The sequence below is a fragment of the Schistosoma haematobium genome, chromosome 5, assembly GCF_000699445.3.
Source record: "Schistosoma haematobium chromosome 5, whole genome shotgun sequence".
NCBI lineage: Eukaryota > Metazoa > Platyhelminthes > Trematoda > Strigeidida > Schistosomatidae > Schistosoma > Schistosoma haematobium.
In genome coordinates this window covers 7,423,076-7,442,243 of record NC_067200.1, presented here as the reverse complement: position 1 = coordinate 7,442,243, position 19,168 = coordinate 7,423,076, and the positions used below count along the sequence as shown (strand labels likewise).

At 32.7% G+C, this 19,168-nt stretch overlaps 1 protein-coding gene across 2 annotated transcripts in view; it reads right to left on the bottom strand.

Annotated features, from left to right (window-relative positions):
• Positions 1–19,168, bottom strand: part of MTSS1_2 (Metastasis suppressor protein 1) — a 114,695-nt gene that overhangs the window by 18,325 nt on the left and 77,202 nt on the right. The window contains exons 7-8 of one of the 2 annotated variants that reach the window (XM_051217407.1): positions 12,556–13,014; positions 10,769–10,919 (exon numbers count right to left, since the gene is read on the bottom strand). In XM_051217407.1, coding sequence (XP_051064804.1) covers positions 10,769–10,919; positions 12,556–13,014 — 610 coding nt within the window. Of the gene's footprint in view, positions 1–756; positions 5,326–10,768; positions 15,118–19,168 lie in introns of those variants that run through there. The other variant, XM_051217409.1, reaches the window with a different exon arrangement.

Genomic DNA, 19,168 nt, shown 5'->3' with positions numbered 1-19,168 from the left:
TCATTATTTTTTTCTTGAAAATTTCTACTCAAATGATCAATTTACCTAAATGAAATAATCAAGATCAACTTTGATATTGTTATGTATAGTAAATAAGTTAGTTTAACGATTAGAATTATTTCGGTTGTTCATGTTCAAGATTGAATATTCAATTAATGTTTGTTGATGTATACGTATATAATTTATGGACGAACGAATAAGATTAACAATAACAAGTATTGAATTTTGGCGCGAAATTCAATCAGTCATTTGGCTAAATAACATTTTGACATTTTTTATCTAATGACAGTTCGTGATGAAAACCTCAAATCTAGTTCTTAATTCTAATCATCAACTGTAAATTATAATTATAATTCTTGACACTGTTTAATAATCCTCAATTAATTCGAATTATTAGGTGAACATTCTCAAGGTCATGCTAGTGTTGCTCAAAGGTCGTCTACAAATTATAATCTCACCGCAAATTCCATTGAAACAATGAATTATTCGACCAATATCGAAGATTTCATACAATAAACCATGCAAAATATTAAAACATGTATAGTGATTTGAGAGAGTGCAGTAAATATGTTACACAACGAAAAAAATATTTCATTTATGTTTATTTCAATTAGAAAAATCAATATGGTTAATGGTTAACAAACTTTATTCAACTTGCAGCTAACAACTTTGGGATCATCTCAGATCTCAAGAAAGAACATAAACAAAGAGTAAACAACAACAACAAAATGTTACCACGATTACATTCACACGTACACACGAGTAATTTGGGCCGTCAAGGTTATAAATGTGTATTTCCAACCAAATAATGTATACATCTCCCGATTACTATCAATTATTGGGAATGAAAAAGGATGTTTTTTTTTAAAAAAAATAGATGTATTATCTTAAAAGTAAAACCTGCAGCCTTGATGATAAACTATTTAAGAAGAACAAAAACACAGTACTGTAGTAAAACAAATCAAAATGTTTACTTCAAACAGATGAAACAAATTTTAGGATGAGGATAAGAGATAACCTAGGAGAATAAAAAAAAGAATGAAAATATGATTGGACACTGAGCTGGGAGGAGGGGTGAGAAGGAAGAAGAAAGAAATGTAAACTTAATACCACAACAATAAAAAGAAGGAGAAAAATTTATATAAAAACGACATCAAAACTGATTAAAATAGCACAGAAGAGAAATGATCAGTGTAAAGATTGAAAATGAACATAATGCAAACAGTGATTAGAATATTTCATTTATGTAAATAATGGAAATGGATTATTTGATTCTGTATTACTTCAGCCTATTGGTAACGTATGAATAATGATGAATTCAAATTAATAACAAGAACTCTATGTATGTAGACATGATTACATGACGACAGTGACTATTTGACATAATGTTCTTAAACAAAAATTAAATAAAAATTATACTGTTTCTTTCTCTACGAAAAAAATAGAAATTTGAAAACATTTTCTAGCATTAACACAGATAAATAATAGTACTGGGTGTGTGAGTGAATCATCGGAAGCAAAAAGAAGAAGAGTAAAAAAAGAAATATCATGATCATGAAATATTAAAGTGAAACGATGCATAGATGTATGGAGTGTAATTTAATGTATACATACATATCAATTGAATTCAAGTATACAGACAGAGCAATAAACATATAATATATATATATGAGGAAAATAGATCTATAACGATGTTCTTCAGTGATACTGTAGTGAACAAGAACACGGGTGGGGACAATCGATTGTATTTAGCACAAAGATTACAGACTATCTCAATAAAATGTGAATACCATAAAGTCAATCGTCAATTTGCAAAATATCATTCCATCATATCAAACTGTACTGTTCCCGTTGCAAACACTAATCCATTGTCTCCCATTCCATTGTACATGCGTTTTCTTACAATTCCATTGTGCTCTTGCTCTTCCTTTCTTGATCTTCGTCATCTTCTGCTGCCGGACCTTACGTTTATTTGACGCACGTTATATACTACTTATATGAATATAAGTAGCTCACACCACAATACGAGTTGTTTATTATTTGAGCTAGTCAATATTTACTTGATGAATACAATTATTTAATGCAGGAATTTAAAGCAGCACGATTATTGGTTATTAGTTATCATCAGTGTTTTAGAAAGTTCATATGTGAATTAATAAATTATTTATTCATTTTCATGTACATGTATTATGGTGTAAATAATGGAAATGATGAAATATACTTTCATATTAACAATCTTGATTTTATAATGATATTAAGTGGTCGGAGGTAAGCAGCAGGTAATCACACTTGACGTATATTTAGTGAGAATCAACAATACCCAGCAAAGCGTCCTTACAGTCTTAAAGGACGTAACACATCTAGTGAGATTTTCATCTAGGACATGCAACTTCAAAATCCTAGAAGTTATCAACGTGTTATTCGGTCAAAGAAAAACCAAGCTGTAGTAATAAGATATTGACAACTGATTGATTGATAAGTAGTGAACAATGTCAATTTTGTCCAATCCTCCTTAAGGTTAGTCGAATTATATCGATGAACTTGCAGTATGATTCAATAGTCTAAATGACTTGACATCGTGTGTACTATGTTCAGATGTTAGGAGGTTGAAGCCCCTGCCGACTACCTCCAAGCACCAAATTCAGAAAACTAGGCTAATATGATATTGGTTAATACTTAGTGACCAATCAATTGTTAGTAGCTATTTCAAAGTAAATGAATATTTAAAAAAAGGATAGTAGTGTAATCAACCACCTAGTCAACGTTGAATATGTATAGATGACACTAGATAATAGTTATGTAGCAATTAGTATTGTTACACAATTATGTGATTGATTTTAATGTTTAAATAGATGAATCAGTCAAATCTTTCTATTCATACTACTATGAATATATTTTCCCTTGTCGATTATTCACGTGTAACCTTGAGCATGTTGTTTACATATGTATATGATAGAACGCAGTTTTCCATCTACCCCCTGTATGATATCTTACATGACTTATAGATTAAGCCACTTTGTTGTTCCTGAATTTATTATGACTTATAGCTCTGTCCTATATAAAGTTATAAAACCACCAATCACAATACATGTTTTTACGACTTTGTCCCTGAGCAAAACCAAGGACACTTCAACCGGCGTTAGCAGTTATGAGTTAATTTTAATTCCATATCGGTCCTGCCCGTTGAGTTCAGAACACAACAATCAGCCTCCATAATACGAATATTATATTTCAAACATAAGTAGTTTATATACAAGCAGATCAGATTACAACATATCATAAAATGAAGAAAAATAACAACAATACAAGATCTAAATCATCAGTCACCATCCAGATAATGTCAATTCCTGAAGAAAAAGAACTTTTTCGCTCTCTCTTTCTTTCGCTTCACACACAAACACATATCTAAAGCCACGTACCTCCAATCTTGGAAATCAAGATACACGAACTTAACTCTATATCATAAACGAGTAAATTAATCAAAATAAATCTCTTTTTCACCCCACACTATATTCCAATCTAATACAAAACAAAAAGATAGCATGTTGTGAGGTGGGTAGGGGCGGTGAAATACAGCCATCTAAACATCCATTCAAAGAACTTTAATAACTATGATGAGTTTTGATGATAACTTACCTGACCCTTACTACTGTTCTGTTTACTAATTTTCTAAATGAAATTAACTAAGAAAGTCAGTCATGTGATACAATTAGTTTTCTTTTCGCCCTAAAGAAGAATTTCAATAATCGAATCAATGAAATAATAATAATGAGCTTGAAAGGTCAATGAAGACGAATGAGGAACACTAAAAGAATGAATCCTAAAAATTGGGTCATTTGAATTCGATTCATCATTTGTTTTTGTTAAATTAGATTTTTAAAATAAAAAACAACAACAAGATCGACAGCGAATAAACTGATGAGGGAAATGTACTTTTTTATGAAAAAAAGAAACATCAAAAAGATATGCCAAGCGGTCGTGTATATAAGACTTGTTGAATACCAAATGAATGGTGGATATAGTCGGACCCAGTAGCATAAAAATGTATTCAAGACACTTTCCTTAAACAACTAATATTAATAATAATGAACTGATTAATGAACTTATCTATTTCAGTTACACAATTTGTTGAATAGCTAATTTGATACCACTAGCCACAATTGATCAAACATCAAAGTAGATGAAGTTTGGTTCCAAACTGTACCGTACTATTATCACCATTACTACTGTAGTGAACAAATATTCAGGTGGAAAGTAATCACCAACTTTCTTAAACGTTGGAAATATCATGTATTGCAGGATTATCCGAAAACCTTTAACCGGTTGTTCGAAACACGTGTTTAATATACTTTAGTACAGATAATCGGATGGTATGTATCATGACTATTGTGGTGCATGCTACTTATGCTGATAGATATAAGTAGTATGTAACAGAAGTCGAAAGTGGAATGTTTGTCAGCAGAAGACTGAGAAAAATGAATTGAAGAGAATGAGCAGGGAAACAGAGAGCAATTAATTAAATTGGAAGGATCATGAAGCATATAAAGGACAATTGAAGGAAAATGTGCAAACAATCTATGTAATGTATGGTTTTCATATTTTATGAAGGTTCTCTGTAATTATGCGTTAAACACTAAACTAGTTTCCTCAACTGGGTTTTCGTTCACCAAACTATAAAATTATCCAAGTGTACAGAAACTTGTACTTTAGTACATGAATTACAAATCTGTGTACACAAGACACTAAAAGCAGTATAAACCACAAAATCAGACAGAGAGTAATCGAGTTATTTCTTTTATCTTTTTAGTAGAAAAAAGAACAGAGAATTATTTTCACAAATACTGAGAATCTATGAAAATATTGTATGTTTTAAATAGTAAACTACATTTATGATAATTAGGCAATAAAATTTTAAAAAAAGAACACTGACAGAAAAGTTAAAAGGAGAACTTATGTTGTCAAGGGAAAAAAAGATGGTAAAACTAAACATGCCAACATAATAATTAACCACAAATCAATAATCCCAAGGTATTATGTAATGATCATTTTATCAATACATAATTATAGCATATAATCAATGGTTTATTAGTCTAAGAAAAGAAAAAAAGTACTGTGTTTACTTATCCTTGAATGAAAAATTTACAGATATACACATATAAATATGAGACATGAAATGTTTATGCAGACAAAAACAGACACAAATAAAGAATATTAATGAGGTTGAACATGTGAAACTTGGCAATTTGGAAACAAGTTATCACTGTTGTCAAAATATTTAAAGGGTGATGAGATTCGTCCATTAACTGGAGCACTGTTGAAGAATTGCTTACAAAAAAGAAAAAAACAACAACCACATACCATAGTTTAGACGATACAAGTCTCCCATAATAATTATAACTTCTAGAATGAGAAAGTAATCAAATTTTCTGACACGATAATTTTACTGAAAATGTTGAATGAGAAATTTTATTGACTTTTGAATTTCTAAACCACTACGTTGATATGATATGCCTAGCTTCTGAACAAGATAATTTCTTATCAGAAGAGTTGGTTGGAGGTTGATTAGGAATACAGTGGTCTTGAGTGCTGTTAGAGGTATGAGGGCGGTTATCACTTCCCGGTTGCCCACACCGTGGAAGGGTTGTTCTGGAAGTACCTGAAAAAGAAATCGGTCTTAGTGACCTGGGAGTGTGCCCAAGGGACAGCTGCTTGAGGTCGATCACACACGACCATTTTACGAGTAATTTTTGTGTTAGCTCCGTACTTGTTGAGACCTTAACGCTGGAGACAGATATCCGTGATGTAAGGCGAGGTGTGCATTTTTAGGGTCGACTTTTTCTAACCCCACCCCTCCTTGTGGGAAGGCAGCATCGCTGTCATTCTGGTTGTCTGAGGGAAACACCTTACTGCTGTCACACCTCTGTACAGTCAGCAGCACGACTTCGCCTTCTGACCTTGGGTTTGTTGCTTTTAGTCTTACCGCTCATCAACCGACCTGTCTGACATGGTAGGACCTTGAGGAACAGTTGTTCCAGCCAGTATAACTCGGTTGCTTCATCACGATAGGCAAGCCCGACCACCACGTCAAGGTAGCAACAACAGTCGGGATCAGAAGAGTTACCATTGTGAATGATAATCAAGTACCTATATTGTTTATCTATATTTAAAAAGATAATTAGCACAAAAATATCTATCTGTCTATAAATAGTGTTATATGTTTCTAACTTAACAATTGTCTAAATATCAATGATTCCATAACAATTATTGCGCTGAATAAAAATATCAAGTAATATATAGTGTAGATTAGTCCCATTTATCATAACATTTGCAATCTATAGACAAAATCAATGAAAATAGATGAAACGTACCCAGAATAACACACAAAAAAACTATTGACTAGTGATATAATGTATTTGTATATTTTTTGAGCTACAATAAACTACTAATTTTTAAATCAATGAGCCTGGGATCAAATAGCTATAATCCATTCATGATATTGAGTAACTATGTCCTAACACTATTAGTTACTCAGTGGTAAACAAGATTTTAAAAAGTCCAACAATCTCAATAAACCCATTACACTTAGATTCATGTCTCCATTCATCGGTAATTTTGAGAGGTAATTTCTGAATTTATAGTGAAAAGCAGTGAGAAAAACAGCTCAACTGTGTTGGGTGTGAGGAAACTGTGCACCAATGGAGTCGAAAGGTGGTTGTGTAGTAACGCTGAATCATTGAAGTTATAAAAATAAACAATTAGGAATCATTATTGTGATCTAGAGAAAAAACCCTCGTAGCAAGGTTTGAAAATTATGGATCTGATTTTCAATTCGGTTGTGGATTCCCACTCCTGACGACCGTCATACCAGTTTGAAACATCTGTTTAGTGCCTCTTTATCTTCAGTGGTTGTCAGTTCATAATACAAACTAGATATAAAGTGATTTGACTAGATTATATACGAAAAATTTATCCAAAACAAAAAGTTTATATGCTGTTTTTTATGACATGAATATTCGATTAATCAACAGTCAGTGGGTTTTAAAAATATGTAACTAGCACTGGGATCCAGGACTCGCAGATGTACGTACCTGAATCCCGTACATCAAATACATTCAGTATTAAAGTTGGTTATATAGAGGTAATCTGCTCAGAGTGCACATAAATCAACAAAGGCTGGTCAAAATCAAGTCATGAATATCAGCAACCAGATAATATAAAATCTTAACAATATAGTCGTAAACACTTATATTATAGGGTATGATACGATGTCTTCATCAAGAATCAATCTAGGATAAATAAAAAAATCTTCGGTGAATATTAATAATACTGAATATTCCAAAGTACATCTATACGTAGCATTCAATACATCGATTTTCAAACCAATTGTATATTAATCTAATTAAACACTTGATGGAATAACTCTTCTGTATTACCTATCGAGAAAATAGTCGGATTACTGGTTTGCGTTCACTTCCGGAAATAAGAACGGTCCCAGTGAGTTCACTAAAAACATGTATCAATGGCAAGGACACTAGAAAGTGTGAATCAGGTCTTAATAGTAAGGCCGTTGGATGTAGTTGACAGGAAATCTTGGAACTAGATTTTGTGCTCTTGGATAAAAATATAATCCCAAATTATAATACATTAATAATTAATAAGTAATTAAATTCAGTTAAATGATGAAAGCTTTATCATACCGTTAGTTGTTTTGATTAAAAGCAGATGATCAATATGCATAGTCGTGTTTTATTAAATGATTAGTAACCGTAACTAAGAGAACATGTAAACTCAATACTTTATATGATATACTATATATATATATATATATATATATATATATATATATATATATATATATATATATCAGGTAAATTCAAGTATAATAATGACCTCATTAGACATTGATGACCGATACACGTCCATGCCGCATTTTACGCAACTAGTAAAACGCTACAAGTGAGATGTATAAGCTAAAATAAATCAGTTATTGGCTAACGATGAGAAATAAAATTACACTGAAATCCGAAAGTATTAGTCGCCCAAAATATTAGGTTATAATAATATGTATAATTACCACTCTTAAAACTGTTACTACGGCGCAATATATCGGATTAGATTTAGTAAACCATAAACGTTACCCGTTGTTAAGTTCTCTTATTGATTAACGGTAGAAATTTAAATTTTCTAGTAATAATATTGTATCAATATTTCAAAGTCAGATGAACACTATATAATGTACAGGATTTGGTCGTATGATGACTTTTCGTAGAAGCACTTTTCTATACATTTTTCCGAGGCTTTATTGAGTATCGAGCCAACATGGTTGACAAAGTCTAAAAAAAATTAATGAAATAGTCAAGTCTCTGCTAAAAGTTCAAGTCACTGCACCATATTGAAGAGCAGTGAAATGAAATCACTAAGCTGAATATCAAAGTAGTTTGAGTGGTACTCAAAAAAGTTGAGACATGTATAATATTGATGAAAGAAACAATGAATTCGTGCATTACAATGTAAAAGATAAATCGAGGATTCAGGATCTAAGAGGGGGGAAAAGAGTAAATTTATTTAAGCCCCTGTGGCCGATTGCGTTTTACTTCACCCAGCCTCTTCATCTATTGATCAAGATAATTATATTTACTTCAACCAGATAATATGCACCTATCTAGAAGGCTCAACCTAAACAGTCGATGACTTAATGGACTAATGTCACCTTTTAGCTTAGCCGAATTTACAAAGTTAGAAGAAACTAAGAGAAGTTTCTGAATTGTTTGAGACTCCAACCCATCGGGGTTGGTGAGACTTGCAAGATAAGTTCAGTACTCGGAGAGAGCTCAAGTACTTCATTCACAACAACTAGTTAACAGCTTAACCAAATCACTCACCGAGATGGGATTGGATAATAATAACAATAGTTATTATAACTAACATTATTATACTGAATTTCTTTTTCGGTTACAAATTAGACAAATTGACTAAGAGATATACAAAAATCAATAACATGGAAATTTGCACAAATGAGATATGAGTTTTCAATTATTACGTCTATTATCAGAACAACACAACGTAAAAAAGTAAACGTCTGACAAAAATATAGGAAGAGACATTACGACACAAACAGAAATAAGCACAAGATAAGAAGGGGGGAAAAACAATGAAGAAAGGTTAAATATCTAATTTCAAACAAAACCTGTTATTTTTAAATAATTTTGAGTAGAAAATTTCATATATATATTACAACGACTTCTACAGCTCGCAACTAACATTTTTCCAGAGAATAGACATGACAAGTTAAAAATTGATTTAATTACAATTAACTACTAGCTAACTCATCCTACTTTCCAAAAAAAGAGTCACTATTACTACATATTTGATAACCGCGACACAAGTATCTCATGAGATGTGTTTGGAAAATAATAAAGATGTATCTATAATCACTTAGAAAAGTGGATTAGATTAGATTCAAATACAGTTCCACCTAAATTACGGTTTGGACAATAAGGTAGTGTATCGTAATTCGCCTTCAATCAAAGTATGAATCAATTGTTAAGTACGCAGGATCTGTAGACTTGACTATTGATATATCGCAAAATCCTTCACAAATAAACCTACCATTTTAAGTCAGTGATATTTTTTACTCTAACATACAAGCATTATATATGGACAAAAAGTAACAAGTCAGTCAGCTACAACGTAGGACCAGGCACATATATGAATCAGTTCAAGTTGCCACACCTCATTAGCAAAACAGGATAAACACCAATTTATACAAGTAGGATGAGTTTTACCACCAGTTATCTGTTCTTCTCCAGAAAGTGCGTTCGACAGATATTGTAGTACTAGCGAGAGACTTGAATGCTCAGGTCGGGCGTCTAGGCACAAAAGAGAGTCGTTTAGGTGGCCGATGGGGACTCGTTGGTCGCAGGTCAGATAACGGGGACCGTCTACTGCAACTGTGCACAGACCACAACATTAGTTTACGCAACAACACTGCACATATGTGAATGTCAGTGATTCAATCAAACGCAACGAAGAACCTGGCACATGTGTACATCGATTCAGGTTGCCAAACCCCGTTAGCACAGTGAGATCAAATTGTCAAAACGAATCCCAGAATGGTTCATGTAGTAACAGTATAAATAGCAATAGGAAAGATAGGTCATTAAAGATACAATTCAGGAGGAAAATATAAATTAGTGAAATAATTCGAAAAATTATGAGAAGCAAAGAGGGATCTTGAGTCCCTAGCTGCTGGTCACAGTATTTATGCGGACCCCAACCAGGCAGTCTGCATTTGCTTATATGGCCCAGTCCAACAGGGGAACCATTTGGATGCAAAATAAGTAGTTTGATGTTTAAGTTCTTCCCGTGAGAAGTCTGAAGGTCCTATAGGTTTGACCTCCAATATAAAATCATGTGGATGGGCACTGACTATAAGTTTCATTCTAAAACGAAACAACTATCCAGTGGTTTCTGCCTTTTTTTATCTGATTGTCTAGTTAGTGTAAACCCGCAAAATAAAATATGAAAAAATGAGTTACATAGAGGGTCAGTAAGTCAGCAAGTAACATACAGTAACGATAAGAGACTCATAAATACAAACAACTATTTTGACATTAATTGGGAAAATTACAGAACAAAAGACTAAATGATAACAGTAAGAATCAGTAAAAAACAACGATAAAAACTAATCAAATTTTCTTCTAAATAAAACTAACTTAATGTCAAGGTAGTTAGTTCATGTAAACAAACAGTAACAATCAATACTTACCAGGATTGATTGAGTCCAATACAGAATTTGGTACTGGTCGTCCTAATGAACCGGATTCGCCACTGATTGAACCATCTGGATTTTCAAAAAGGCTAAATGAATCTCCAACACCGCCACCAGTTGTATGAGACAAGAGGTTATCGGTGGCACCCTATGAAAATGAATGGATGCACACACATACATACATATGTAAAGGGTGTCAAATAATAAACTTACAAAATACATAATATGACAATAAAAACCGTACGTGAATATTGCTAAAGCTCTCCTTCAAATAATATGAAGTAAAAGAATGTGTTTGATATTAACACTTACTAATAATGATTTGAATATCGTACCCATTAAAAATAAGATATTGGCTATCTAAAATTACTAGTTCAGTAGACAACGCATTGGCATATAAATTAAAAGGTACTGGATCTATGTCCCAGAATAAACATTAACACTGGGGTGCAAATAAATCTAGCTGACGAATCCTTCAAATACGATGAAACGCGAAATCCGAATCTCATCGCTAAACGCAATTTATTTGTTCTAAATAATGTTTTCGATTGACAGGTTCATGTGAGCAACCTACCCAGTCTGGAAAAACAGATTACACCATTGGAACGCATCATCGAAAAAACCGTAAGAACAGTGCTCAGCGACTTATTTATTGTACATGCGGAAAACTATTTAAACTGATTTTAAATATGTAACTATAGTATTTCTTTAGAGCACAAAAAACCAATCAATCAAAATTAGGCTGTGATAATACAAATCGAAAATGTGAAAGTAAACAAGCCACACACATTGATTATGCATTATTGTTTACATAATAAGCAAGTATAAGCAGTAAACATTAATTTCGATCTTAATTTCTAATGGTATTTTTCACATTTTGTCATCGTATCGGTAAGTAAATAATAAAGCAGTGTACAACATGGAACGCGTACGTAACATAAAAACAAAATGAACAAGATTAAATTTGAGCTAACATATGAACAATGAAAATTTTAAATGGGAAAATACTGGATGCTCCACATTCTTTTCAATAATAACGACTGATTTACTCAATACGGAATTCTCAACGTAAAAGTGACCATGAAAAGGGACGGTTTCACGTTTTCTAGATTTCAACCCACACGGGCAAAACATTTAAAGCTCCAAGATTTTGGTCTTTTTTATGCAGTAATATGGCTTAGATGCTCGTAACAACACTAAGTAACTAATTCAGTTTATCATCGTTACGAATCCCCGATTGAAAGTGGAGAGCAATGATGCGGGTCTTACTTGTTTTCAGGAGCGGCGTTGCCAGCCAACTCAAAAACTACTTTAACCACATATATCAGATAAACTAGATAGTCAAAACTTTGAGGAGGCCATAAAAAGACCAACTGAGAACCAGAGACCACCAAGGGCTGACCGAATCTCAGCTTTGGATCGAGATATTCCACCTTCGTTATTGCGTATACTCATGATTGTCGAACCAAATGATAGAGTCAAGAAACGTAGACATCCCTAACAACCCGAACAGTAATGACTTTGGAAGAAAATAAATTAGAAAGGGGAATCAAACAAAAGTGGAAAGTGAGATTAGACAATCCTGAATTGTCCATACTCTGATCAAGCTAAAATCGGGATACATTGATGTACATGAAAGTCGCAGAGTATAAACAATAATTTCGAGAGTTATCAGCTTTAGTTCTTGCACCAAAGCTTTATTAATAGATACAACAGAATATTAAGTTAAACAATCTGCAAATTTAATACAACCGATTACTGTTTTTAAATAAAACACTGCTTACAGAATTTTGTGTTGGGTTTAAAACATCACAGTGCTGTTCAGATGCATGAATTGTAGATTGTGAATAATTACTACCACTGCCACCGCTAATACAGTTATTATTACTATTATTCCAGGATCCATTTGTCGATACAGATATTGAAGATTGTAAACTTAGCTCTGATGCATGACAAGATAAACCAGTACTATTAGAATATTCTAATCCATTTCCGATAGTGGTAGAACTTGTTGAATGTTTCGTTGATCGTATTGTACACCGTGAATCGGATCGAGTGCCACTACCAAAGGATGTGGAATATTTACGATCACATAAAACATTCGAAGTAACAAGACCAACTGCATAATCAATTGCTTCTTCTATATCACTAGGTATTTGATTTGGATCATATAAACTGTGTGTGATAGCTTGAATGGATTCTTCGAACAAACTGACGTCTCCAAATATGGCTAACTTTGAGTCCTTGAATAAGAAAATAGATTATAATTTTTAGATAAAATGGTGAAATTGATGAGTTAGCCAAGTGTATAGACACATCACATGTCCGTGTTCACAAACAGGTGAAAAATTATAGATAAACATACTGCTGGAGAAAGTTGACTATGCACTTAACCAAGGTTTCGGCCTAAATACTCATTTCTAATTCAGTGGTAGTAGAAGAAAAGATTTCATATAAGGATATGATACAGGGAGAAGGAATTAGTTCGTAGGAAGAAAGGTATAAAGTAATTTCAATCTCATAGTTTAAGGGAAGACAGAGGGTGTATACACCGACCCCATTGTGATCGATTCTGAACCATGTCATCTAGAATCTCCAACCAATCATTACGATAGTCGCGCGGAACGCAACCAATAAAGCTGCATCTACCAACATAGTTCAGACCAGAGGTTAGTGACTTTATGGATTGATGTCACGTTTTGGTTTGACCGCCACTAACTTTCTTCCATCCGTCTTCTACCAACATAGTTCAGACCAGAGGTTAGTGACTTTATGGATTGATGTCACGTTTTGGTTTGACCGCCACTAACTTTCTTCCATCCGTCTTCAACACCGGTCAGCACCGCGAGTCAGTGGGCATGCGTATTACGTGACCCAACCATCTCAGTCGATGTAAGTTATTAACTACCTGTCCTTGCCTTGTGAACTGACGATAGAAAAGAGCTTTGAGGTTAGCATCACTTATTATGACTTCAACTGAAATAGATGTAATCTCAGACGTCATATCAACAAGAAGGTATAAACTTGATTTTTTAAATTTAAAGAGTCATCGGTTAACTTCCAACTGTTTTAGTAACAAAACTAGACTAAAAATCTAATTTTTTTCCTTCCATTTTTGTGCTCTTCGACAACATGTATTCACAATCTAGGGAGTTTAACTCGAAAGTTTCTTTTTTCTCTACTTATATTTCATTATTAAATCTAGTTACTCAGATCACAAATTAATGATTGGTTAAAATGTGTTAAACTAATCTGATTGACGCATGTTTACGAATGATTGGGTCAGTCAACTATTTTGGATTAGCTCCGCTGGCCACGGCTTCGCACTAGAACTCCGAGAATTCCCACGAGCGGGATCGTGGATGCGCACTGCCGGGGAGTCCCACAATAGGACGAAACGGCCGTCCAGTGCTTCCAGGTTTCCAAAGGTGGTCAACCATCAATCGGTTCATGATCTTAATCAAGAAACATATTTTCATCGGCCTGAGTTACCATATTACATTAGTTTGATGAGATGAAATTCATAGGACGAAAAACAACTGAATTAAAATGATGTAATTGGAATGATAATGAGAAACACTAGGTACTGAAATTATGATTTGAATGAAAAAAAAAAACAATGAAAAAGTATGAATTCTGGAACTCAGGATCTCGAGTAAGATGAAGCGTAAATTTACCACTAATGATAAGGGTAGTCACGTGCTTACTAACCAGATAATTTGGATTTATCAACATGGATCAGATCAATTATCAATAACTACATGTATTGATCGGCTCTAGCTTTTTTTCCAACTTACTCCGATAACATGTAGGATTTTCAATGACGGTAGGCGATGATTAGGCATATATAACACACGTCTTAACCAATTTTCTATCTTTTCCTATTAACCTACGATTCACCTCAATAGTGGTTACATTGCCTCGACTCACTTCTGCTCATCTCATCGATGAGTGATTAATTATTGCGAAAATTAGCTATGTACAATGGAAGAAACAAATTACTTAATACAATAACGAATAAAAGATAATTTAAAATTAAAGAAATGAAGAATAACACTTACACAAAGTGTAAACATAATTTTACCGACTGAAAGTAAATAACATCGATTGATTCTTCGAATATAAAAACTCTTATATGCACAAGAGAGTAAATGGAATCACACTAACTAAACACAAATCCTACTGTAATAAGCTGTGGTGTACTCTAGTTAAAATATTAAGAATTAATAAATACAGAATATAATAGGATATTCGTTTAAAACTTTATAATTACTAAAAAGAACAATGAATTTAGCAATAAAACAACACTGAATAAAACAATAATGGTAATAGTAATACTACTACTAATAATAATACGTATAAAGTACAATGTAAGACAGAATACAAGTAAAGAATTATTATACAAAACACATGCATATGGGATGTAGGTTACGTTTAAAAATATGAAAAATAACATACAAACAAAAAAAAGCACTGATCTAGGTTATTCATTCATAGATGATGAATAAATTATCATTGATAAGTCTGTTCCGTGAACGTTTGTTCTTAACTTTCTAGTCGCTTCTTATAATTTGAACAATAAGGGGAAGGCGTTAAATATGAGTAAGAGCTTTATTCCAAGACGAGCTATGTACAGAAAAGAGTATACTAATACAGTTTTGTGTGACCTGGGTCTTACATAGACTTCTGAAAATATACTAAATATAGTAACGATATAGATAATTATCCAATTGGAACGCAATACAATCCTTCATTTTTCTCGATGTTTCTGAAACGCTTCTGTTCACAACGCTGACTGGACAAAACCTTTCAAGGAGTTTTATGAGCCTTTCGAAACTTTGACGATGGATATTTTTGGAAAGCCACGCAAACGTTCAGTAAGTACGAATTTTATTTGTATTAAGTGAATCTCAGTCTAAGGATTATTAAGACGCGCACTAGTCACCTACACTACAACGAGTTTGAAAATATAGAGACTGTCAATGCATGACATAATGGATAGTAATGGGCTTTGATTGGGTTCTTTAATGATTACTAAAAGGATTGAAGGAATGCTTATTGATTGATAGTACGCAATACAATTTGGCCATGTGATTGCTGTTCACGATACAAAATAATGACAAACCATCCATTTGAACTGATAGTATGCATGTGTACAAAATCTCAACATAAACATGATTAGAAGACGATTAAGTGTTTGGAAGTTAGATTTCGGCTGGGGATAAAATCTACGTTATCAAGTCATTAAAGTGCATCTTAATCAACAATTACGGTTATGTTTACATTTATTTAGTCACTCGATTGTAGATATTTTGAAATAATTTCTATTGGAAGTATGACTTTTGCTATGTTGTAATTTTTATTCCTTATGATTGAGTGCGCTACACACATCCGTAGCACAATATTTTTGTCTTAGAAAACTTTACATTTTCCATGTTAGCAAGCAAAAACGACAGAGAAATAAATACGCCCTCCATCATGGACTACAATAATATAAATAATAATTCCTTCTTCATTTTGGTAGGTTTCCAGATGCAAGGTCAAAATTGCGAGAGTGGAGTTTATCATTACCCTAGCGTAGCTGTTAAGCTCAATTCTTATCCATCATATACGAAACCTAGTGGTTTGAGACGTTATGAAACACTACTCATAGAATAGAAGAGAACACTGATTCCACTGCTTTTCTATGGTATACTATTTACACATAGTCGACCTTGATTACTTTAGTACTCGATATGTATGCAACACTATGTACTGCTTTTAGTTTTATTTCATTACTTTTTAATCTCTTATTTCTTTGAAACACTGTCCACTTTTATGTTCTGCTCAATCTTACCAAATATTTTATCACAATATTTTTCAAAAATCTAAGTGAAAGGAAAACAATTCCATACAAAGTCAAACAATTCATCTAAGCTGACGTGATGTGAACCAATGGATGAAGGTGTCAGATTCTACATTGTGCATAATTGACCGACTGATTGATTGTTTAACTTTAAACATGTATAAAAGCTAAAGATATCTTAGTTCATTGAGATATTGAAGTAAATGTAAAATACCCCCTTGGTTATTTGTACAATAAAAGTTGGTAAAACAAGCAAACAAACATACAAACATATGCAAACACAAAATTATTTGAAGATAAAACGATGGACTAAAAGAGAGACAGTTGGTGAAACACATTAAATAATTTGTCGTATTGAATATCAGTTAATCCATGAAAGGTAACGAAGCGAATTGAAATACAATCATCAAAATGATAGAATGTGTCAGTTATATATGTTAACAATAAACATGCAATACGATATATATATATATATATATATATATATATATATATATATATATATATATATATATATATACATATATACGGTATAAATGAAATTAATTGGATCTGACTTTTGGATAAACATTTCAAGTATTTATAATATGGTGCAAAGTTTTCCATCTAATATAAACAATATTTTGTTGTATTATAAGGAATACTGATTTGTGTTCGATAAATGTCTGGACAGTAAACTTTTAAATACAACACATCTTGATTAGCTTTATTTTAGGACAAGAAGGAAAAAAAAATTAGTCAAGTTTAATTAATTTGTATAATCCCGGATCAATTCTATGGAAATATATGAAACTAGTGTTAGATGATGATTGAATGTAGTTGATAAGATACTCTAAACATACATTATATACAAGTTGGAGTTTATCAACAAGGTAATTTCAAGGAAACGGATGCTCTCTGAATGATTCGAAGTCGGATCACTCGACATTACAACATCGAAATATAGTGCACACAATATTGAACTATACAGACTAGTTGGCAAATAATTAGATCGATAAAATTTGGTCGGCATCAAGGACAAAACAAATATGATATTTACCACTACTCAGTGGCTATTTAATGTAAGTGCATAAACTAACTGATTGATAGTGTTAATATACAGGTACGATGACAGATTTGGTTGAAATACTTAATAACAATCAACGTAGAGTTTGGCACACATGTGTGTTACAACACCAAATATCAGCTAGACAAGATAAAATTGACAAAACGGATGACAAAGAATTCGAAACAATTCAGTAGTAATGATTAATAAAATGACTAAAGTACTTGGTTCAATCGGTGTGAATAGAAGCTTTCTAGAGTTGTAGAAAACGAAAGTGTGTCATATCCTGAATGGATAATTCCTGACAATATGACCAATTTCACCATGTTCCCAGAAGATTTCACGATGTCAAAGTCATACACAAACCTACAAACAAACTTGTCTTTAGTATCTAAACTAACCCTGGAAGTAAATCTTTCTTTCTACAAACTGCCGGTTTTCTGCCCAGAGTTGAAATGCGAGAGATTACCAGCAATTAGAAAGTGCTGAGAAAGTCAGTTTCAAGATTTGGTGGAATGTGAATAGAAGCATTTAATTTCGTACAGAAGATACACCTTAAAGTCTAAGGCAAAGTACAAATTTTCACACTAAGATAGGTTACTCAACTGTACAAACCTAAATAAGCCTTCTTAACAGAGTCAATATACATATATGTACTATATCTGATAATCAATATCAAAACACAGTAACCATTGCACTAACTTTAAATGCACATGAAACTTAATGGTAAATTGGAGAATGGACAGGACTGGAATCCAAGAATTGCATTTTGTCGTGTTTAGGACACATCACCTAGATGTAACTAAATCCCAGTGTTGGTGTGCACATTGTGACCATTTGCCTCAAAAATAAAAACGTTATCCACTTAGTCTACATAACCAAAGAACATGATGATTATATTATTATTACTAGGTAGTTGTTGACATTCAGGACTGAATTTTGATCAGATCATGTTGATATATATGCATCTTGAACAAATCTCCACGACATAACTACTTGAACTTAGCAACTCATTGATTAACGCCTTGAAGCTTGAAGCAAAAGGTACTAGGTTTGAGTTTTGCTTTAAAAATCAACACTTGGATGCATGTACATCCAGGTGACAAGTCTTAAAACAGGACGAAACACATATCCTGAATTCCATTGCCAGTCAATGTGACTTTTAAAAGAAAATGTTTGATTTAGATGAGAATATAGAGACAATCCAATCACAATAAACATATCCTGAAAGAGAATAATCAATTGCAGTTCAGTACGGTAAACAGAATTTACAAACCCGTGTAAAAACATACCAAATTTAATTTCATAAATATTCCTCGGGTTTTTTTTCACCAACAGTGAAAAACCATCCATTCAAGACCAAACTAGTTAGTTAAGAATTTATACGAAAAAAAAGATTAACAAGAGATTTTTTACAGACAGATGGATATATTATGCATATTTACGAGCAGGAATTACAGATTTTATACAATAACAACCGTAAAAATACACACTATTTCGCTATAAC